This window comes from Corylus avellana, chromosome ca7, assembly GCF_901000735.1.
Source record: "Corylus avellana chromosome ca7, CavTom2PMs-1.0".
In the NCBI taxonomy this organism is placed as follows: domain Eukaryota; kingdom Viridiplantae; phylum Streptophyta; class Magnoliopsida; order Fagales; family Betulaceae; genus Corylus; species Corylus avellana.
The window spans coordinates 27,118,799-27,141,997 of NC_081547.1; the positions used below are offsets into that span (position 1 = coordinate 27,118,799).

A 23,199-nucleotide genomic window follows, 5' to 3' on the forward strand; every position below is an offset into this window, starting at 1 on the left:
CTTGGGGGGGGGGGGATTCTAAAATTTCGCGAGCGTGTGTATTAGCTGTACGTATAGGCGTAGTTTTATGAGGTATATTAGCTGGCATGCGCTAGAAATTCACTTTTTAAGAGAGAGGAGACTGGAGAGGAAGGATTAAAGGGGCAATTTGGGGAACAAGCCGTTTCCATATCTAGGGCTGAGTAAGAGTGCGAGTGATGTGGGCGGATTAAACTTTTCAATAGCTCCCAATGGTCGAATCTCCCGTTGATACTGCCCTGGCCTCTGTTGGACTCGCATAGCCTCCGTATTTATTGCAACGAGTTCTCTACATTCATTTCAACCATCAAATTCAAGTCTATACATTTTTAGTGTTTTTTCTTCTTCTTCTCTTCTGGTTTATTTTGGATATTTTAACTGACTTTTATTATTATTATTATAAACTTACTTACCTATGATTATTGATTGTGTTTTAGCATTTTTATAATTACATTTTTAAGATTTAAAAATTTGCAATATCGAATAGTAAATTTTAAAAACTTTATAATATCAACCTTATCATTATAACGTGGACTTAAATTGTTTGGTAAAGAGGTGAAGTGTCCTTTACATCCCTATAAAACTAATAAAAACTTGTTTGGACATGTTAAAAAAATAAAAAAAATAAAATTATCCTTAATAAAAATATGTTTTTATCAAAAACAAGGGTATTTTGGTAAATTTTACATCCAATGTTATGATTTAACAAAAAATTATACCGGATCACTAACATTGCAAAATTTTTAAATTTGGTTATTTGACATTGTAAATTTTTAAATTTTGGAGGTGTAATTGCAAAAACGTTAAAACATTACAGGGTAATTGAAGTTTTTCCTATCTAATAATGAAAAGTCGAGGGCAATGTTCATGATAATCGATCAACATACTTGTCTTACCGTGATACATGGACGAACCTTAATTATATGTATATCACCTCTCATTTTGTTGACAGTGATTGAAGCTTATACACAAAAATTATGAACTTTTGTTTGGTTCCTAATCACAAAAGAGAAACGATTGGGAAGAAAGTAGAGTCATGTATACTTGAGTGGGGTCTTAATAGCATTTTCACTATTATAATTGACAATGCTAGTTCCAATGATACCACCATTGAGTATTTGAAAAGTAAACTAAGAGATAAGATGGGCACCATATTGGATAATGAGTTTATGCATATGAGGTGTTGTGCAATATACTGAATCAGATTGTGACTAAAGATTTGAAAGAGGTTAATGACTCAATTGTGAAGGCTTAAAATGCAATGAAATATATGAAGTATTCACCTTAAAGATTTTAGAAGTTTAAGGGTTGCATGGAAAGATAAAAACTTTTCGTTCAAGTGTTTGTTGAGTTTTTATGTTTCAATTAGATGGAACTCCACGTAAGTTAAAAAATGTTATGGTGCCTTCAAACTTACAGAAGAAGAATATTGACACTTTGTTTCAACTTTGTTTGCTGAAGGGCAATGTATAAGGGGTTTGAAACCTTATACTTTTGATTATTAAGACAATGTTGGAATTTTTTCAAGTTTCTAAAAAATATATGATGATATCCCAATGCGACTTTCAGGTTCCTTATATGTAAAATCAAATATATACTTTTCATAGAATTTGTGACATTCAATCACATAGTATCATAATTACCAAGCTTCTAAAAGTGATGTAGAAAGCAAATTAGAAATATGTCATTTTTTGATGGAAAATGTTGAAAAATTGCTAGTTTTAATATTTTAAATTGGTAGAATATGAGTTATTCTAAATTTCCATTACTTACCTAAATAGCACAAGATGCATGTGTTGGTCATTCTCATTACAGCAGTCGCTTAAACAGTCTCATAAGGCATGTGTTGTACCATTTTTGGAGTTCATTTGCTCAAAAACTTTAAAATGTTTACAAAATTGGTTAAGGTGAAAACCCATAAGTTGTGGCAATGGTTATGATTCAAAGATGGTGATATGAAAGTTATAGGCTAAAATAAGGTAAGCTTTATATTATTCACTAATAAATTTATTTAGCTATTTATTAACTAATTTTTGGGTTATTTTCCTTTGTAAGGGTGATTAATTGAAGGGGTTGATGTGTTGGGTGGTTGTTGGTTTAGTGTTCTCACTGATCTGATGTATTTTTATTTTTTACTGCTGGTTTAATGCTTTGGTGGCTGCTGCCAGTTGATTTACTTGAGGATGATTACTTGCTGGCTGCTTGTTGCGGATTATGTTTATCGGTTTGATTTCAATTTGTTTGTTGTAACTTTTAAGTTTGATGAGTGCCAGACTTGCTTGTGTTTTAGTTCTGAAGTAAATTTTGCTGCAACTGCTGGTAATTTTTAAACTTTTATGTGTAATTCCTTTGAAGGAACCTGCTATGGTGTGTTGTCTTTAACATAACTTTTAAGTTTTGTGTAATTTTTTTGATGGACTTGATGGGTTTTAGACTTTTAGTTATGATGTGTTTTCTTTGACGTCACTTTTAAGTTTTACGTGTAGTTTATTTGATGGGCATGCTTGTTTTTAGTGTAATTTTTATGTATTTGATATAAAATCTTAGCGTGTTGTGATTTATAATTTTCTATGCACTTTAGCATTGATATTTGGACAATTTGATCCGACAGTAATTAGTTTGAATCGGACTCAACGTGAAAAGGCCCATTTCCGTAACAAACCGTGAAATAAGTCAAGATAGTTCGGGTTCAGCCCAATCAATTTTTTTTTTTTTTTTTTTTTTTTTTTTTTAAGAAAAACCCTGCTAAAAAATACCGAATTCCGACAAGAAATTTCAAATTCCAACAAAAGTAGGACAGCCGCAGCCAGCTCGGGTATCGAGATTAGGATTCCAATTTCAACCACCACAGGTCAGAATCCGGAATGGCCAAATTTCCGGCCACCCAGACATGTGGCCGAAGCCACCCCCATAGCCCTAGGGATAGTTCGGCCACCTCCAAGGGCCAAACCCAAAAAAAAATTAGATTTTTGAAATTTTTGGGTTTGGACCATGGGGCTGGCCGAACCACCCCCTAGGGCCAAACTTAAAAGAGGGTGGCTGAACCACCCCTCGGTCGATGAGCCACCCCCAATCGGACCTTTGGCCACCTCCATGGCGGATTGTAGACCCTTGAATGAGATTCAAGGGCCAAGATTTCAAAAAAAACTGATGGGCAATTCTCCCGCTATTGCTAGGGGTTCCAATCCCTCCAACCCGTGCCCAACCTTAAATTGCGAACAACTTTTTAGAAAATTGAGTTGCGTTTGTTAAAAGAGTCAAAGAAAGAAACAAAAACTGAAAATTAATCATAACATTCTTAAGTTTTACATCATGTCAATCACATTTTATTAGTATTCAAATAAAAAAATCAATACAAAGCAAATTTTTTTACCTTTTCCTACAAAACATTATTACTTTTTTTCTCACATCAATTAAAACTTCCAAAATTACAATTCACATCATTTTTCAAGTTCTTGCCAAACACACCCATTGAAGTCCTTGCCAAACACACCCAAATAGAGGTAAAACTGGATTATAAAAAGACCTTTTTTTTTAGTCATTTCTTCGTGCCAAGTGCCAACCATGGAATTGAATCGGAAAGAAGGAACAATAGCAATCAATTATAACATCATAAACTTTCAGCAAGGAAACTACACCACGTACGTTAAAAAAATTTATTTTATGTCTTTTGTTTTTTAAACAAAGCGCTCCAAACATAAAAATAGATCTCATATTATGAGTCATATGACTGTATGAGGGACCTACATTCGCGATCGAGTGCTACCTGCACCAATCTCATCCAAGACCCGAGCCAACAATTTCATGCGAATCTGAGCGTACACGTGTCCGTCCCATCCCCTTCCCACCAACTGTTCCCCTAACCTCATAGCAGCGCTAACCGTCTCCGCCGCGCCATCGTGCGCCGAGTCGATAATTCCCTTCTCCACGGCTTCTTTAGCCGTCACCTTAGCCCCTTTGAGAACCACGTCGCGCCGAGCCAGCGGATCGCCGATCTTGCACTCGATCAGAGCAATGAACCAAGCCGGAATCACCAGACCAATATCGACCTCGCTCATGTAAAGGAAGCCTCTGTCCTTTCGCATGATGACGTAGTCGTGGCTCAGAGCAAGCATGAAGCCGGCGGCCGAGGCGTGGCCCGAGACGGCCGCGATGGTGGGCATAGGGAGCGATATGAGATCGGCTACGAGTGAGTTGAATTTCGAAACCATTAGTTCCTTGCGGGCTTGGGAGGATCCGGCCCAGGCGAGATCATAGCCGTTGGAGAAGAACTTGCCTTGGGCGGTGGTGATTAGAGCCGAAGATTCGGCGGAGACGCACTCGGCTCGGACTCGGCGTATAGCTGAATGGATTGCATCGACAAGCGTGGGATTTAGCCGGTGTTCATCCCCTTCTCCTGTTAACGTAAGGATAAAGACTTTACCTCTTTTTTCTAACGTGCACATCTCGTGTTTGTGTGCGCGTGCGTGCGTCTTCTAAAATAATCCAGTGCGATGAACATCTGTGGATTGTATTTGTAGGATATATAGAGAGAGAGAGAGTAGTTGCCTGGCGGCCGGCGATGACACAATGAAAGTATTTTTTTTTTTGTTTGAACAATGAAAGTATTTTTGTCCTGTAGCAGCGGCGCGGACTATCATTAGGCGTTGACTGACTGATAAGCATGGACACTTCATAATTAAATATGTTTAAACACAATTTACGTGATTAATTGCAAATTAAGATGAATTAAGCATAAGTCTGATTTCGAATTGCACCTTATAATTCAATCCTGACAAGAATCCGGATCCCCACAAAATTACCATGGGCCTAGAGATGTAGAGCAAGCACTAGCTTCACTGGGGGAAAGGATGCTCATTGAGATCATTTCATAATTAAGATTTAATGTTATATTTAACTGTCACACCATTTAATTTTTTTTTTTAAGTTTTTTTGAAATGTATGACAACATAATTGTCAGATAACATTATCAACACCATTATTATATCCTCTCCCCTCTCTGGTGCCTCAACAAAAAAGCTAACCATGATATGAAATTCTACATGAGAGAGAACCCATGTCTTGCCAATCCACCACAGACTTGGCCAAATCGTTGCCTACTCCAAATCCAGTGAAGCTTGGAAGACGGTCCCGGCAACTGCTGAACGGGTTTAAGTACCCAAAACGAAAATCATCTCTGACATGATTAGTTTCATTACGAGAAATTGCTACAGAAACTAGAAAAGGAGTGCTCGAGAGTCTTCGATAAATCAAAACTCAAAAGTGAGGTGACCCATATTGCTCTAATCAGTAAATTCATAATCACAACGGATCCCAGTCCGGTCAATACCTAAGTAGGCCACGGTCAAACATTCGAGCAGAAGGGCACTCATAGGCTTGGTGGCCCCTTCCACCACAGTTGATGCAGATGACAATAGGAACGCAGTCACGGCTGATATGGCCGAGCTCGCCACAACTACGGCAGACGATATCACGAAAAGGACCTCCCATCTCAGATGCCAGACTTGACTTGGGGCACTGACGGGCCACGTGACCTGATATGTTGCAGGTGTTGCAAACAGGTTCATTGGGACACTCACGAGCAAGGTGACCGGTTTTACGGCAATTGTTGCAGGCCTTCTCATTGGACCAATCAGCAGCAATGTGTCCTGGCTTGTAGCAGTTGTTGCAGAGCCTTGCATCGTGAGTTGGGAGACCGGGATTCATGCAATCACGAGCAAGGTGACCCACCTTGCCACACATATGGCAAACTGGATCATTGGGGCATTGGTTCGCAAGATGTCCAGGCTCCTTACAGTTCCAACACATGGTTGATGAGTTGCATTCAGCAGCAATGTGGCTAAAATAAAATAATATTTAACAGTTATAAAGCAACCGGCATGTTTCAGATGAGAGCAGATTAATCGGTAAAATCAGCAAATCAGGATTCATAGTCATGTACGGAGCCAAACATTTTTTCTTCTCTCTCTGATAAATCATGACAGGATCTACAGAAATTAAACGAGTTCTCACCCAGGAAGTCCGCAGTTGTTACATACAGTCATATTTGGACAATCTCTAGCAAAATGTCCAGGTCGTTTACACTTGTTGCACAGATAATCTTGCCTGGAAAGTAAAGCATACTCAGACATGATATAGAACAAAACAAAAGATCAAAATTTTAACACACAGATGGAGTCCAAGCACCAAAAAAATCAAATTTCGGCAGTTTCACAATGAGATAATTAATTCTAACAAGCATTTTCTTTTCATTAGTAAGGTAGCCACAGAAAAGTTAAACAAATGTTGCTTGTTTTTTTTTAGTAAGTAAAAAAAAAAGGGGGCTACAGTAAAATAACAATTTGGGGAGTAGCATTCACAGTAATGAAGGTTGTGGGCTTTATGGCTGCACAAACAAGAAAGGGGTGAAGAGATTTTTATATTTTTTTAGTTCGGGGGATAAAAATCAACATTTGCTCTTTTCTCCGCTTTAGACTATAAGGTTACCCAAAAGGGCACTCTTACTCTGAAATTTTATAATCCAATTAAAAATGGGCGACTTTTAAGTTTCTACTAAACCATGGTAAAAGCCTACCGGTTAATACGGCGATCCCTTGGGTAAGGAGCATCACGGTAAGATGCACGTTCACTGCTTCGAAACCTCTTCGCCCGTGGTGGGCTTCGGCCCCGATCCAGGCTCATCTCAAAAACCTGTTAGTAAATCTCTTTGAGATACAAAAGATAGAAAAAGATCTAAAGCTCCCACTAGCTCTAGAGATAATGAACCCCAAGCCAGCAATTGAGTATCCAATGTGGACCTGCAAATGCAACCAGATAATCAAAACACCAGGATGTAAGGAAGTTCAAATCCAGTCTATCCAATAAAAAGAACACAAAGGAAGTATAAAGCAACACACTCTTATTTCAGTAGAATATAAGTGAACAATCAAACATCAGTTGAAAGAAGGTAAAGTGAGAATACAAAGGGGGAAAGAAAATGAGAGAGGGACAGAAGTATAGGAAGCAAACAAACCCCAATCCATCAAAATCAGCTGTCTCGCCATCAAACAGAGAAAATCCAAAACAATTGACACTCTTTGGTAGCAAATGAAGGTGACAAAGGGAAAAAAAATTGATTTTTTCTTCACTGTAAACACTGTAAACTAAGGAAAAAAGAAAAGAAAAATTGTCATTTCTCTCCACTCCTAAAATACTGCTAGGCTTATTCAATAGCACCTGTGTCTCCGTGGGAAACAGAACTGAGGATTTCAATTTCATGATTTCATTCAATTCCTCAGTTTTTCACAAAAAACCAGCCAGCATAAGTGCATATCTAACACAATCAGGACCCAAAAAATATATATATATATTTACGGGCTACTTGCAAGAGTAGCATCAATGGCAGAAACAACACACCTTCATCATTAACCAAAAATAAAAAAACTACACCAAAAGATCTGTAAACCTCAATTTCAACCTCCATTCACAATGTATCTTCCAAATCAAACATGTTAAGAACCCACCTCTCTAAATACAACAATAATCTTAACCCCATTAACGGACGAATAATTTCCAAGTGCATAACTAATATAAGCTCTTTCTTTTCTCGAAGACCAAATCAAACTCAAGATTTTAGTTTCCATGATTTCCCTAAGTTTTCTCATCAACCAAACGGAACGTAAAGGAAAAAGGCACATTTCGAATAAATCTAGAAATTCTGTTTGATCACCAAACATGCCAAACGTAAAAATTCACCCCCGGAGAGATTTCATTAGGAAATTAATCACACGCTATTTGAGTCATGAAGGAAGAATGTACCTTGGTTTGTACGGTAACAACCTTGAGATGCTAATGAACCAGAAGCTGAGGAGGAAACCCTAGAATAGGAATAGGGGATTTCAGAGCAGAGAGGCTTAATCAAATTCTAAAATTTCGGGAAGTCGAGCATACTCTGATAAGCGCCATCGTAACGATGTTTCATTGGGTTGGCCGTTGATCCGTTGGATTTAGCGTTTGCCACCTTTTACAAGGTACGTCTTTATTGGATAAAATCGTGCAATAATCCCATAAAATCTGTTTACCCAAAAAAAAAAAAAAAAAAAAAAAAAAGCAAGAAGTTGGATATCTTCGTTATACTTCTTAAAAAACACTTTTATATTTTCAAGAATATATATATTATTTTTCAAAATTTAAAACATTTTTAATAATAAATTCTACTATTTTTTTTTTTTTTACATTTATATCACATCAAAAAACTTTTTCAAACCAAAGCTTTTTTTTTTTTCCAAAATCATTATTAAATAAACCTTTTCATTCTTTCAAAAATTTATAAGAAAAAAGCTAACACAAAAAAGTTTACATGCGAAATTTAAAAAAAAGAAAAAAGAAAAAAAAGAGAGGAAGTGAAAATGGCCAAGCAATATTTTTGAAAGATGTTATGGCATAGATATGAAAATTTCAATAAGAACTCATGTTAGGAACGTTTTGATGGACGTTCAAATTCAAACAAGTTAATGAATTACGAAATTGAAATTTGATACAAGTAAACATACATTTCCTAGAAAAATGACGACTAAACATTCAATTGGTCTTATTCAAATAGATAAAAAGATAAATCTAATCATTGTTCTCGTCTCTCTTTTTTTTAATGGTAAATATATCACTTCTTAGCATGAAACAATTAGCTCAAACAATTAAATATCTTCTTGACACCTTAAATAAATAATTAAATCATTGTTATTTGCCAAGCCTCCACTTTTACATTCATCATTGTCGTCAAAGAAACCCTGCCACATCCTAGGGTACAGAAGCGAACACATATCAGTTTAATAAATTGAATTAGAAGAATTCCTTATAACCTAGTTTGAAAGAAAACTTTATCCTATAAGGATAGAGAGAATTTTGATGTTCGGCATGAAATTCATGTAAATTTCGGTAGGCGAAGAACCCAGAGCTTAGACGAGTTAAAATTATTAAGCAAGAAAAACAAAAAAGTCAGATGGTTTACAGTTACAGTGGTGAGCCTTGCGGCAACATTATGGATCTGGACAATCTCAGATGCTCATATGTTCACATCAGCAAACAAAGATGCACTTGTAGTGCAGAGACGTTAATGGGTAGAGAAAACCAAGTGATGCATACTATTCTGATGGCAAAACTGCATAGCAAATGAGCAGCTCACCAACCCATCAATGTTCTTCTAACTTTGTTCACAATCTGACTTCTAGCTCGACTGCTTCCCAAATGGAATTCACGCGTTTCGTCCAAGAGAAATCTGTAGACTTCCCACTGGCGATCTGATGTTGAATGCCTTAAAATTTCAGCCTAAACCAGCAATGAAGAGATTTAACTGAGTGAGAGAGATAGAGAATTCCCCATGTGACTGAGCAACATAAACAGAAATTCAAATATCAAATTCTTACCGAGAAAATGCATATGCCTAACGTTTTCAGAGCGAAAGTAACATCATAGAATACACGGGGCCTTCCCTTTCCAGATAACTCAACTGGATTAGCTACCAAGAGTTCAGTATCAGGGCCCCGATTGACAATAATAACCCGCAGCGGATGAAGCATCTCCTCCTTTAAGCGAGAACACAATGCAATCTGACTCTCAGGATCCACAATCTTCCTCCCATCTCTTTGCCGGATAAATAGGTCCATATTTCTGAAGCCATTCACGCTTGAAGAAAGTCTACCATAGTCGATCTGAACAGAAACAACAAGACCACCTTATATTGATCAAATCTGTAATGCATACATAAAACATGATACTCAACAACAACATGAGTAATGAGCCCAGTGTTGGTCTGGCTTAGATAATGTCCTACTATTTAGGGATTTTGCACAAAGTGACTGCTCTTAAGATTCGAACCCACTCATGTGCACATGACGAGCCAGAGACTTTCAACGTTGCATCAGACAATGATAAAGAGCATGCTAACCTAAGAAGACATGAAAGTATTCCCACTTTAAGGACAATCTGTAATTCATCAACAAAATTAGATGACCAAAATCATCCAAGAAACCCCCAAATACAAGGTAGTTAAAAAGGGACAGCAATGTGCACTAGATAAGGGAAAAATTGACTTGGGTTCCCAAATAAGCCAGCACCTCACAAGGGGAAGATGTGGCATACTTTGTACGGCAATCTTAAGACGACTAGACACAAGCCTCTAGAGACCGAGGAAACCAGTCATAACCAAACAAGATTGAAGAAGTACCTGGATATCACAGTCCTTGGAGGTCCTCAGAATGTCATACAGCAGGCACTTCTGATCAATACATTGTACCTGAAGCAAAGTATGCGCTGGGCTCAATGAATTATCAACCTTAATAGTTGCCTTCTTTACTGTTGAAATATTTGGGTTGAGATCTTGCAAAATGCAGGTGCCCTTGTTTGACAGCTCACAACTAAATAATTCTTCAGCAACTGCAGGAGGAAGAGAGTAGAAGCCCTGAAATCGTTCGTACTCAGGCCCTGCCAACTGAACTTCACAGGTAATAAAATTCTTTCCTAGAACAGCCATCAGATGCTTGCATACATCATCTCGCCTCTCTTTTGTCTCCAACAGGTCCCTGCAATTATATGGTATGAAATAATCATGGTTCATAAGTGCCCATCCACGTACAACCATTGTTAGAGATTTCTGTCGCACCACATTTTGTACTTCCAGAAACTATTCTTCTTGTGAATGAAATGAAGTAAATGTTGGGAAATAAGCTCCTTCCCACCCAACTTTCAACATTAAAAAGAATCTTCATAAATAATTGAAGCATAAACACCAAAAAGAAAAGAGCAGAAGCAGGTCAACAGAATGGTCACTTTCAACAATGTTTCCTACATGGGAAACTCGCAGTATTTAGTCACAAAAGGCTATTTGGGTACCTTTAGGGTGGAAATGTCAAGAAATTTCATTTGTCAATTGCTACCAATCCAGAAATGAGAATTTCCGGAAATTTCAAAAACAAAAATTAAAACAGAAAATAAAAATAACAACAGGGAAAGAACTCAAGAAGCGCCAAATGAATTCCCTAAGTTGGACCCTAACCATCGAATAAAATTCAACCCACCAGTCCTACCCATAGAGGTGGCCAGCCTTGTCATATAAAACTCAAAATAGAATCCCATCCATCAATTTCAAGTTTCAACATTTTTAAAAAATGAACCTTAGACCAAAATAAGGCCCCCCAAACCTCCAGCTCAACATTCATATATTTGAGTCATAGAGATGAATTGTACTATAATAACTCACATCACATCTGTGATGAAGAACAGGTCCAACACTCTGCCATCTGGGGTTGGCATAACTTTTACTCTCTGAATTGAAAGTTCAAGCTCACAGAGCACCTTTGCGACATCTACATATATGCGAAACAATCTATATCAGCATATTCTACAAAAAAGCATATTACAGAGGACAAGAACTAACATTTTTCTTGTAGTGCATACCATGTAACGACCCTTTTTCGTCGAGGCACCAAACCTTTAAAAGGTATAGTGGGGACGGCGAGGAACCATTCGCTTGCTGACTGAAGTAATAGGAAAACAAACAAGAAGGGCATACAGATAAAAGCTGGCTTTTCAAGCTTTCCCAATCCACTCTAACCGAGCTATCCTGTGGAATAACCCACAAGACTATGTAACACCATCTTCCATCCGTTGAAAAATCTGCAAAAGAAATAATTCAAATGATTGTTTGAATATGTACACATCTTCCATCCGTGGATATAACGGTGTTCATGCAGATCTCAGAGGTGTCTATGTCTGAGAACAAAAATTGTAACAGACGCTTTATCAGAACAAAAATTTTGCTTTTTTTTTTTCTTTTTTTGTAGTTATACGAGAGCAACAAAAGTACATACTTTCATGCTACAGAACTTTCCCGAGAAGAATAATTTCCAACCGAAAAAACAAAAAGAGAAAAATAACTATCATTAAATCTCGCTACTAAAACAAAAATACCTGCTCTGGCAATGGAAAATCCGAACTCGAGGATTATTCTAGAAAGATCGCACCCGAGGCCGGCCTTGTCCGGGCAATTCACCGTGATGACGGAGGGCTCGCCGGGCTCCTTGCCATGTTGGATCAAGACGATGTCGTCGCCGCACGGAATGCCCATATCTGAGGCGGAGAAAACGACAAGAACCCCAACCCTCCCTCCCCCGCCGCCCAAGAAGTTTTTAAGTTAGAGTCAGCGGGCAGAGCATAGCCGGAGCTGTAAGCTGCTGCGGCGAGTTTGTAAGGGGTTGGCTGAAAATCTTGTGCGCGGTTCTGTGCTATAGCTGTAAGATTACTCATTTTTGCCCTTTTCATCAGGAGGCTGTCGGGTAAAGAGGGCCCCACCAGACGTCACTCCACTTCAACTCTCTGGGGCAAACTATTAGCCACGTGTTCGGTTCACAGTGCGTTGATAGTAAATGCGCCAATGGAGCAGTAATCTGCCGGCGTTGGGGGTCAATGGCCTTGTGGAGAACAGTCCATGCACTCTGGTGAATCAGTCCCCATGGAATGCTAATCACACTGCTTAAAATACACGAGATGGATTTGGTAATCAAGAGCTATTTAGACGAGTTAACTTTACGGGAGCTTTTTGACAATTACTCTCAAAATTACTGATAATCCAAAGAACAAAATTATCAAAAATCTCTACAGTTTTCGGAATAATTATTACTTGGGAAAGGTAAATAAGTAGGAACGGCACCAAAACAACTTGTATAACTAACCTCAATTAATAGATGAATTTGATTTGTGATAAGGATTGCAGGGGTATCCTGTCGGCAATGCGTCATCCAAAATGTTGTCGTTTGGCCGTCTCGTCACAATTCAAATTCATCCAATAATTCAGCTTAGTTATACTCAAATTGTCGTTTTGGTGCCATGCTTTCAACGTTCATAATTTTGCTCGAAAAGAAACAAAAAATTATGGACTCCAATCAGAATCAACTCCATTTTGGCATTTTCTCTGATTATACTTAAAAAAGGCTATATTCAGATTCAAATCAGATCTCATTACACAGGAAATCCAACCCTTCCATTTCAAACTGGAATTTTGTTAACACAAAAGAAAAATCGCAATTACATTTCCAATCGCCCAGATCTTTAACCTCCAAACCCGTAGAGAGTCCTTCCCTGCCGCTTCAGCGCATAGACAACATCCATGGCTGTCACGGTCTTCCTCCTGGCGTGTTCAGTGTACGTCACTGCATCGCGAATCACGTTCTCCAAGAAAATCTTCAGGACCCCTCTGGTCTCCTCGTAGATTAGCCCGCTGATTCTCTTGACCCCTCCTCTCCTCGCCAATCTCCGGATCGCCGGCTTCGTGATCCCCTGGATGTTGTCCCGGAGAACCTTCCTGTGCCGCTTGGCTCCGCCCTTGCCCAAACCCTTGCCTCCCTTTCCACGGCCGGACATTTCGAGAGCTTTACGAAATTTGGGGTTTTAGGGTTGAAGATTTTTGGTTATGGATGTCAGGTGTGGATTGGAGTTTTTATAGAAGGGGTTTTGGGGGGAAGGGATTTGAGAAGAAAGGTTTTGAATTTGGATGCGATGCTTGGGGCCGTTGGATTAGGAGGTGAATTAATGGCTGGGGAGGTCGATCCGTGTGCTTGCATATGGGTGATTCCCAGGCGTCGATTAGCTGGGATCGACGGTGTGCGTTGTTCTACGGATATGTGGCGCGGATCTTGCGTTTTCTTTTAGCTGTTTCTGTGCCAGTGTGGCGGGCTTTTCGAAATTTTCGGATGGGGCTTGATGCTCCAAAACAATCGCACGTTTCACGCATTATTATATTAACTTATAAATAAACAAAATAAATAAATGTTGCTACACTTGATATCTTCCCTATAAGCATATGCTTTGTGTTAGTGTTTTTTTTTTTTTTAATATTTTATTTTAAGGGAATGCTGGACTTATAATTTTTTAACAATTTATTGATACTATAAATTATTAAATATGAGATGGAACAGCATCAATTATTTAAAAAAATTAACACTCATCAATCATATACTAACACATGGCAATGAATTATATATATAAAAAAAAAAGGTCGTAAATGTAGTATTTTTCTTTTTTTATTTCTTTATTTCTCTATACAATATTTTGATGGAGCATATTGGGTGTTCTGATCACTTGTCATTCCAAGCATAAAGGCAAAAAGATGTAATGCTTAATGATAAAGCAACATTATCAAACAGAGAAATTGAAAAAAAGACTACTGATTTGGGATAGTGGTCAACCTAGTAGACACATGGAGGGGCTCCAAGGTTATGTTTGGCAAGAGGTTGGACTGGAAAGAGGATCCAAGACCTAAAACCAAACAAAAAAATTTTACACTTTTATTCTCAAAATTAACCACAACATTCTTACTTTTTATATTAAATCAATTACTTTTTATTACTATTCAAATAAAAAAATCACTACAAAATAATTTTTTTCACTTTTTAAAACAAAATATTATTACTTTTTTTTTTTTCACATCAACCAAAAGATCGTGGGAGGACCGTCAGCTCAGTGATTTGATATTTACAGGATATACGTTTACATGGAATAAACAAAAGAAAAAAAAACGCACTTACAAAAGAGAGTTCTAACAGAGCGGTAGACACTAAAAAGTGTTGGAAATTTGTTGAATTAGTACAAGTATATTGATAATGCGGGCCATGAACTCAGCTCATGACCCTAAATAATCATTTACGAAAAAGAGAGGCCACCAATTAAAAAAAGACAAGTGTTTATAATTTGATGCAAGTTGGACAATGAGGAATATTGCAAATAAAGTGCTTTTATTTTGGAGTGGTTTATGACCAATAACATTTTGGCGGCATATAAAACCTTGTATACAATGAATTGGAGTTAGAGCATCTTTGAAATTGTATTTGATTTAAAGTAAAAAAATGTTATTAAGGGTAGGAAAAAGCTGTTAATAACTGCTAACCGTTTACTCTTATATATATATACATACATCAAAATGATGTTGTTTGGGTATTTTTCTCGAAAATGGTGTTGTTTTGGAGGAAAACAAATACTTACTCACTCAGCCTAATTTATACAGATTAGGATTCATCATATTCTCTGTCTCAGACTCTCTCTTACGACTCAAGTCTCACACGGTGCCGTCCCTCTCTCTCGGACTCTCTGTATCTCCTCTCGTTCGTCGCCTCTATCTCTCCTCTCTCTCGTTGTCTCTCTCACTCTCTCTCTCTCTCTCTATCTCATAGGCTGAATGGTTGATGATCACGATCAGGAGAGTTTTTGTCTATTTATTTTTTAGTTTATGGACTGCCTGCTTGTAGTTATTGAGAAAGTAAGGGAAAAACTCATAGATTGTTGCAATTATTTTGCATATTCTTGATTTATTCAGTTTGTTAATTGTTATATTCATTTTTTTTTGTTAATTGTTATATTCATCTTGTATTTTACCACTTAAAAAAACCCGTTATTGATTTTAGTAACTGCTAACCGCCACTTATAAAACAACCGATAACCGCATAGGCGGAGCAATTATTAAAATTCAATAACCGCTTGTATAGCTATAATTTTGGGAATTTTTTAACTTTTTGGACCCTTAAAAGCATTTTCAATTTTTTTTTACCATACATTTTTTTTTTAAAAAAAAAATTAATTAATTTTAAGTGTTAAATGTACTTTTAAACCCCTCAAATACACATCCAAACATACCCTTAAATATGAGTAAAACATAAGATAAAGTAGAGTGGTGCGCCTCGGAGGAAGTGGTGCAAAGGATAGGTTTTGCTAGCATGTGGCAAAGTTAATTATGAAATGCATCAAGTTTGTCTCCTATTCCATTATTTGTCACTGGCCAACTAACATGGATACATCCGGTCTAGTGGAAATGTGGAATAAAACAATGGGATCATTTTATCTTTATGCTGAGCTCCTAAACATTCTCCTACATTATGCAAAAAGTAGCGGTGCTAGAACATTCTCAATGGAAAAGTTAAATATTACTTTTATTTAAAATGACTTTTTAAATGTTTTAAAAAATCCCTGCATTAGATTAGCTAAAAAAACAAAATGTAAAGTAGATATTTGATTGGAAGAGTTACAAAAAAAACTAAATGTAACAACACTTTTCAATAAAGCCATTTTATCTTTTTCTAAATCTTTTTTTACTTTTTCTCACATGTTCTCATTTTCTCAAAAAATTTCTCACTTTTAATAATATTTAAATAATATAAATAAAAATATAGCTAATCAGATGTAGAAGACCTTTAAAAATTCATTAGCTAAACTAAATAAAGTGTGTTTTGAGATGTCATTTTGCATAAAAATGCGGCTCATCTATTAGGAATGTTATTATAATTGGTGTCCTTACTTTTAGAAAAATAAATAAATTAAGAGATAAATGTAAAATTGGTCCATGTAGTTAGCCTAATTTACAAATCACTCCATGTGATTTAAAAAATAATTTATAAGTCCATATGGTAGGCCAAAATAACATTTTACTCTATGAACTCATTTTCTGTTAAATGACTTAACGAAAACCGTTACATTGTCACATTACATTCAATAAAAATAAGACACGTGTTCTTTTTTATTTATGCTTTTAAAAAATGACAAATAAGTTTTTTTACGTCATTTTGAGGCCCAGACACACTCAACGTCAAATTAAATAAACATAATCCCTCTATATCCTCTGTGCTATCGCCGTCTTCATCTTCCCCAATGATTTTTGCCCGTCATCTTCATCTTCTGATGGGTGTGATCTTCGATCCATGAGTTATTTTGAGATTTTTGGGCATCTACGTTTTTGGATTAATACATTTTTAGGCAGTCTTTCTATGGAAATTCTGATTTGTTTTTAGGTATTGAAGCATCTTCAAAAATTGTTTCCTGGCATCGGAAACAATCTATTTCTCTTTGTGTCGTTTTTTTTTTTGGGAAGATGAAGATGACGGCAACAAAAATCGGTGGAGAAGATGAAGACGACGGCATGAATACGACAGTAAGAATCATTGGGGAAGATGAAGACGATGGCAGCACAGGGGATATAGAGGAATTAGGTTTATTTAATTTGACATAGAGTGTGTATTGGAGCCTCAAAATAACGTGAAAAAACTTATTTGTCATTTTTTAAAAGCATAAATAAAAAATAACGCTTTATTGAATGTGATGTGGCAATGTAACAGTTTTCGTTAAATCATTTAACGGAAAATAAATTCAGGGAGTAAAATATTATTTGGCCTACCTTAAAAACCTATAAATTATTTTTTAAACCACATAGAGTGATTTATAAATTAAACCAACCATATGAACCAATTTTGCATTTATCCTTAAATAAAAAAATAAACGTAAAATTAGTCCTTATGGTTGACCTAATTTACAAATCACTCCATGTGATTTAAAAACCACAATATCTCAATAAGGAGAAAATTTTATTTTTTCATTCCGAATATTAGCCTGAAAGTTAAAGAACAAATTATGTCAATGATAGGAACTCAATGTAACACTCCATTTTAAGATTAGCATTATTGGCACCATAATTTTCGCCCAACTCCCAAAAGGGCGAGAAAATATGATTTTTTTGATGCTTTTAAGGTATTTTACGCACAGAACGTTTGAACGCAATCGTTGCTTTTAATAATCAAACAGTAGTCGTTTGCATGGAAATAAAAATTAACCATTTCAGCATACGGAGCCATGTTAAACCCAATTTCCCCATTTCACCCATTAGCATAAACCAAACGCTAGAAAGAAAGAGAGAGAGAGAGAGAGAAAGAAACAAGGAAAAATCTTTTTTGAGGGTCCTCCTAAACTTGGTGTTAAAGAAAACTTGATATGAAATTGCCTAGGGGCCACCTTTTACCTCTGTATTTGCGAGTGCATAGCTTTTTATTCTTATCTTTGTCATAGACCATTATATGTATAAAATCAACAAAATACATCATCCTCTTGTGCCAAATGGACCAATCACACAAACTGTTGTTTTGGTGCAGTCAATTCTACCTTCACAATTTTGTTCAGATTGAAATAAAAAATATGGACTCAATGATAATTCAACTCCATTTGGGCATTTTCTCTGATTATACTAAAAAGAAAAAGCTATATTCAGATTCAAATCAGATATGATTACAGGAAATCTAACCCATCTATTTCAATCTGGAATTTTGTTAACACAAAAGAAAAGCGTTTGAGACCAAATGAAAATCGCAAATACATTTCCAGTACGCCCAGATCTTTAACCTCCAAACCCGTAGAGAGTCCTTCCCTGCCGCTTCAGCGCATAGACAACATCCATGGCTGTCACGGTCTTCCTCCTAGCGTGTTCAGTGTACGTCACTGCGTCGCGAATAACGTTCTCCAAGAAGATCTTCAGCACCCCTCTTGTCTCCTCGTAGATTAGCCCGCTGATTCTCTTGACCCCTCCTCTCCTCGCCAGTCTCCGGATCGCTGGCTTCGTGATACCCTGGATGTTGTCCCGGAGAACCTTCCTGTGCCGCTTGGCTCCGCCCTTGCCCAAACCCTTGCCTCCCTTTCCACGGCCAGACATTTTCGAAAGCTTTATGAAGTTTGAGATTTTAGGGTTGAAGATTTTTGATGAGGGATTTCTGGTGTGGATTGGGGTTTTTATAGAAGGGGTTTTGGGGAAGGGATTTGAGAAGAAAGGTTTTGAATTTGGATGGGATGCTTGGCGCCGTTGGATTTGAAGGTCAATCGATGGTTGAAGAGGTCGATCCGTGTGCTTGTATTTGTGTGATTCCCAGGCGTCGATTATCTAGGATCGACGGTGCGCGTTGTTCTACCGATATGTGGCGCGGATCCTGGTTTTTCTTAGCTGTTTCTGTGCCATTGTGGCGGGCTATTCGAAATTTTGAGATGGCCGAAATAATTAAAAATGGTCGTATCAACCATCTTTTAATTATTTTTCTTTACTTCTCAAATTCTCTAGTCCAAAATAGAATTTTTTTTTTTAAAAAAAAAAAATCAATCTAATCTCATTCATAAAAAAGTCAAGAGCACAAAAGCTTTTACAATCAAAATCTATGCTGAAGTTAAAAGATCAAAACCAAAGCTAAAAGATTACACATTATAGAGGACAATAACAAACAGATTTTATATTGAAGTCCAAACTATGACGTCAAACATCTGTTAATCCATGACTAATCTTCAGTTGTAACAACAAATTTGCTTTACGCTGACAATCCAATGCATAGGTAGCTCTTATTCCTCGACCTTAGGATTAGAAAAAACTCCATGCCGATATTCATCCTCCTCAACCCGAAGGTCAGAATACCGTTCACATCCACAACCCCAAGGGTTTGGACCAAATCATAAGGTGAGCAAATCAATAAAGGACATAGCCTTATTACAAGTAGCATGAAATACAAGCAAAATAGACGAACAAGGAAAAAACAACAAGAAAGTAGCAAGACAAAACAACACAATATAACCAGAATATAGGGAAAAACAAAAAAAAGGAGCACACTAGGCGAAAGTCGGCAGCCGGAAGAAAAGCCGATCGCGTAATTGCTAGACACCGAAGTGAAGGAGGCGTTGGAAGCTCGACGCGGTAGGGGACACGTTAAAAGACCCTGTAGAAGATTGTGGACGGCAAAGTGGCGCAAAGGAGATCGGTAGCGCACTCAAAAAATTGGGGGGGAAGTTTGAGTGAATCCCCCAAGAGCGTCACCCACAAAGTGTGTCAAAACAAACACCTCGCAAGAAAAAGATAAAAACAAGCAGAAAGAAAACACAAACATAAAAGAAAGACAGATCGGGGAAGGGAGGGGGGAAGGATCAAGGAAGAGGGGGGGAGGGAGGCTGCTATGCTGTCCAAAATAGAATGTTATATTAATAGGGGTTAATAACTTTTTTAGTATCTGGGTTTTGAAGTTTTTTTAATTTTTTCCATATGTTTTAAAAAATGACAAAATTAGTACCTCAAATTTTGGAAAAGACCGAATCACCACCTTCAGTTTGAGAAATTCTATGGGAGTGGTCGACCACCCCAGTTTGACCTTAGGGGTGGCCCAAGGCCGATATGGGAGTGGCTCCCAAGGGCGATGGGGTGGTTTTGACCACCCCCTGAGGGTAGTTCCGCCACCTCCATAGAATTTTTTAAACTGGAGGTGATGATTTGATCTTTTCCAAAATCGGAGGTACTAGTTTTGTCATGTTTTAAAACTTATGGGAGAAATTAAAAAATCTCAAAGCCCAGGTAGCAAAAAAGGTATTAACCCTATTAATATCATTATGCTTTCGGTCTGATAATGTGTTTGTTTGTTTGGTTTTTTTATTTTATTTTATTTTTAATTAAAGGAATACTGTATTAATAATTTTTTAAAAACTTGATAATATAATACATATGTGATTGAAAACCACATCAATTAATTAAAAATTTAAGGAGCAAATTCTGATGATGGGAATCCAATGCAACACCCCGATTTAAGATTAACCTAGTAACACCTTAATTTTTGTCTACGAGCCTGTTTGAAATTATGTTTGAGGAGCTTAAAAGTGTGTTTAACACTCAAATAGTTCACTTGAAGAAAAAAGTAATCGTTTGGTAAAAAAATTAAAAGCGCTTTTAAGGGTCTAAAAAACCTAAAAATGACCAAAACGCATTTTTGAAAAAAGCTAAAAAATGAAGCTTTTGCAAAAAGAACCTTTTGACTTAAAAGCTCTATTTCTTAAACGCAATCCCAAACAAAAAAAATAATGAAATATATATATATATAGGCTCGGTCCAAAGCAGTTCACCAGGTTAGACTCGGGTCACTTCTTTTTGGGCCAAACTGACCCATTCACCGGTCCACGGGTTTTGGCCTAATTATTATGGCCTATGTAACTGGGCCAATTTAGCATATCCTATAAGGCTCCAATCCAAGTCTCAAGTCCATCTAGTTGGCCCAAATCTTTCACAGCCTAGCTGCCACCAATAGCAACACTACTAGCAGTCACTAACAGCAGCACTACTAGCAGTTGGTGGCAGCCCATTTCTCTTTCTTTTTTCCAAACTTAAGCTTACACCTTGAGTTTGAAGAGATGTTAGAATATTCGATATTATTATATTTGGTTGCGTTATATATTATAGGGTTTAGTTTTGGGTTTCTTGCTCACTACTTCTTCTCTCTCTATAAATAAAGAGTTATGTAAACATATCAATAACACACTTACTTTATACAATGTAGTCGTTATATGCTTCCGCTCTCCAACTCTCCAATATATTTTAACAATATATTTAAGATGCACTAACTACTTCACATAAATCACAAATGGGATGCTATATTAATATTTGTTTTTGAGCATTATCATCAAACGAGAATCTTTGGATAATATAGATCTCAAATCAGTAAATGAAAAGATTTGACAGCAAAACTACGATCCTCATCATATAAAGAATTTGATTTCAGGTGGTTTTGTTTGTTTGATTCATAAAAGATTTGTAAGTTAGGCTACTAATAAAGCACACAAATATTCCGAAAAATAGTTAGCCTTCTGAGAGGGGATAAGCTTTTATTTTCAATTACAAAAAATCTTATCATATATTAATAAGCTAGAAATCAAACTACTAGAATTCTTCACCGACTACAATTCCTACTTATATATTCTCTTATCATATTTCTCTTCAAATAGAATTCTTCACCCATGCACGTTTCTAACTCACAGAGATCGAGTCCACTTAGCATGGAGGCTGAAGTCAGAGAGCGAAAGCGAGAGCGAGAGGATGATGATGAGTACTACTTAAAAAATCTCCCGGCTGGGTATAGGTTCGATCCCAATGACAAAGAGCTAATTCTGAAGTACTTGAAGCCCAAGCTCTATAACCAGCCCCTGCCACCAAACCAGATCATCGAAGTTAAACTCTCTCTCTACAACCCGAGCGAGCTTCTTGCATAAATGAAATTTCTGTTTATTATTGAAGGAACATACAAACAATATGGAGAAAATGAATTTTACATTTTTACTGAAACATACAAACAATATGGAGAAAATGAATTTTACATTTTTACTCAATATCCAAATGGAACGCGTCCAGATCGAGCAGCCTGTGATGTGTTCTGGAAGGCTTCTGGAGCTAACAAGGAAATTACAGGTACCGAAAAAAGTATTATTGGTTTTAAGAAGACACTGGTTTTGTACAGTGGAAAACCGAAGTGTGTGAAGACCAACTGGATTATGCAGGAATATAGACTCAACAATCCTCCTTCAGAAGGGGTGAAAATGACATAGTTTTTTTTTTAAAAAAAAAAAAATTGTTACTTTTTTTTTTTTTTTTCAAATTTCATAATTCTCAAACTGACCATCACTGAATTTTGTTGTATTATCTAGTTAGACGAATGGGTATTCTGCAAGATCTATGAGAGAGTATATGCAAAGAAATCTAAAAAAGCGGAAGAAGAATATGTTGAAGGTGTGGAAGAAGAGGAAGCGAGCCCATCTTTGCCTAGCTTGCAACTCCAATGGTGCCCCGCAGCAGTCCCAGTCCCAGTCCCAACCGGTTGAACAACCTCCCATGTCTTTTCCTTGTAACTCAAATTATGGTGGATATTTTTCTTATTTTTTCTTCTCTTCAAAGTTATATGGCTTTGAAAGTGTTTCACTGTGCCAATTTTATGGTACATTGGTTTACTAAGTGGTTTGATTCTAACCTTGTGTTTTGAAGCATTTCCATAGGATCTCTCATTCTCTCTTCCGTATTAAGTGGGTTGATTCTAACCTTGTGTTTGGAAGCATTCCCATAAGATCTCTCATTTTCTCTTCCATTCGGATTAAGAATGAGAATGATCCTCCCTTGTAAACTTTTTGTGCATTTGATTAGAAAAAAAAATGGTGCCCCGCAGCAGTTCCGACGTATTGAACAACCTCCGCCACTACAACTTCATCCACCGTTATAACTTCCACCGTTACAATTTACTGCACCATTGTCCCAACCGCTGATCAAATACAATCTTCTCAGTCATGTCTAAGAAATGCATGTCTTGAATTCGATTAATAATTCACGGCATAGTTAGGACGTTTTGGTTTTACATGTTAATTTTTTTTCTTCTTTAATTTATGGATATGGATATTCAATTGATTGCCTTTCTTTAGCTCGTCTTTGTTGCTTAATGCATTTTGTTTGTCAAAACAAACCGGCTACCAACGAGGAAACCGGTTGGAAAAATCTGTACCAGAAAACCAGTTGAAAAAAATCAAGTACTCGGTTTCAGTTTTTGGCATCCGGTTAACTGGGCTAAG

At 36.9% G+C, this 23,199-nt stretch overlaps 5 protein-coding genes across 7 annotated transcripts in view; all 5 read right to left on the bottom strand.

The window, feature by feature from the left end:
* Nucleotides 1–3,612: 3,612 nt before the first annotated feature.
* LOC132187456 (enoyl-CoA delta isomerase 1, peroxisomal) lies at nt 3,613–4,599 on the bottom strand. The gene has a single exon (XM_059601772.1). The coding sequence runs from the start codon at nt 4,461–4,463 to the stop codon at nt 3,762–3,764; it is 702 nt and encodes a 233-aa protein (XP_059457755.1). The 5' UTR covers nt 4,464–4,599; the 3' UTR covers nt 3,613–3,761.
* A 165-nt stretch (nt 4,600–4,764) lies between these two features.
* LOC132187327 (zinc finger protein GIS2-like) lies at nt 4,765–8,059 on the bottom strand. 3 transcript variants are annotated; one of them, XM_059601611.1, is made up of 5 exons: nt 7,948–8,057; nt 7,816–7,874; nt 6,593–6,815; nt 6,031–6,123; nt 4,765–5,857 (listed from the first exon to the last, which is right to left on the bottom strand). In XM_059601611.1, exons 3-5 carry the CDS (start codon nt 6,697–6,699, stop codon nt 5,341–5,343), a joined length of 717 nt encoding a protein of 238 aa, XP_059457594.1. In that variant the 5' UTR covers nt 6,700–6,815; nt 7,816–7,874; nt 7,948–8,057; the 3' UTR covers nt 4,765–5,340. The 3 variants fall into 3 exon arrangements, with proteins under 3 accessions (XP_059457594.1, XP_059457592.1, XP_059457593.1); XM_059601609.1 differs by lacking the exon at nt 7,816–7,874 and having other exon boundaries at nt 6,593–6,708; nt 7,948–8,059; XM_059601610.1 differs by having other exon boundaries at nt 7,816–8,057.
* An 826-nt stretch (nt 8,060–8,885) lies between these two features.
* On the bottom strand, nt 8,886–12,267 carry LOC132186431 (ACT domain-containing protein ACR9). Its single transcript, XM_059600405.1, has 6 exons — nt 11,962–12,267; nt 11,449–11,667; nt 11,252–11,357; nt 10,220–10,574; nt 9,420–9,704; nt 8,886–9,321 (listed from the first exon to the last, which is right to left on the bottom strand). The coding sequence occupies exons 1-6, from the start codon at nt 12,116–12,118 to the stop codon at nt 9,175–9,177; spliced, it is 1,269 nt and encodes a 422-aa protein (XP_059456388.1). The 5' UTR covers nt 12,119–12,267; the 3' UTR covers nt 8,886–9,174.
* Nucleotides 12,268–12,911: 644 nt separating this feature from the next.
* LOC132186432 (histone H4) lies at nt 12,912–13,472 on the bottom strand. The gene has a single exon (XM_059600406.1). It carries the CDS (start codon nt 13,408–13,410, stop codon nt 13,099–13,101), a length of 312 nt encoding a protein of 103 aa, XP_059456389.1. The 5' UTR covers nt 13,411–13,472; the 3' UTR covers nt 12,912–13,098.
* Nucleotides 13,473–18,007: 4,535 nt separating this feature from the next.
* Nucleotides 18,008–23,199, bottom strand: part of LOC132186433 (histone H4-like) — a 6,375-nt gene continuing 1,183 nt past the window's right edge. The window contains exons 2-3 of the mRNA XM_059600408.1: nt 21,613–21,620; nt 18,008–18,517 (exon numbers count right to left, since the gene is read on the bottom strand). Of these exons, the coding sequence (XP_059456391.1) occupies nt 18,197–18,517; nt 21,613–21,620 (329 nt within the window). The 3' untranslated portion in view covers nt 18,008–18,196. The remainder of the gene's footprint in view (nt 18,518–21,612; nt 21,621–23,199) is intronic.

Bases quoted from the DNA above. Each gene is read 5' to 3' on its own strand.
- LOC132187456 (XM_059601772.1), bottom strand. From the start codon at position 4,463: ATGTGCACGTTAGAAAAAAGAGGTAAAGTCTTTATCCTTACGTTAACA.
- LOC132187327 (XM_059601609.1), bottom strand. The intron at 6,124-6,592 runs GTAGGCTTTTAC...TTTACTTTCCAG, and splicing joins AGGGATCGCCGTATTAACCG to GCAAGATTATCTGTGCAACA. The intron at 5,858-6,030 runs GTGAGAACTCGT...ATTTTATTTTAG, and splicing joins AACAACTGCGGACTTCCTGG to CCACATTGCTGCTGAATGCA.
- LOC132186431 (XM_059600405.1), bottom strand. From the start codon at position 12,118: ATGGGCATTCCGTGCGGCGACGACATCGTCTTGATCCAACATGGCAAG. The intron at 11,358-11,448 runs GTATGCACTACA...GCATATATGTAG, and splicing joins CGAAAAAGGGTCGTTACATG to ATGTCGCAAAGGTGCTCTGT. The intron at 9,322-9,419 runs GTAAGAATTTGA...TTGCTGGTTTAG, and splicing joins TAGGCATATGCATTTTCTCG to GCTGAAATTTTAAGGCATTC.
- LOC132186432 (XM_059600406.1), bottom strand. From the start codon at position 13,410: ATGTCCGGCCGTGGAAAGGGAGGCAAGGGTTTGGGCAAGGGCGGAGCC.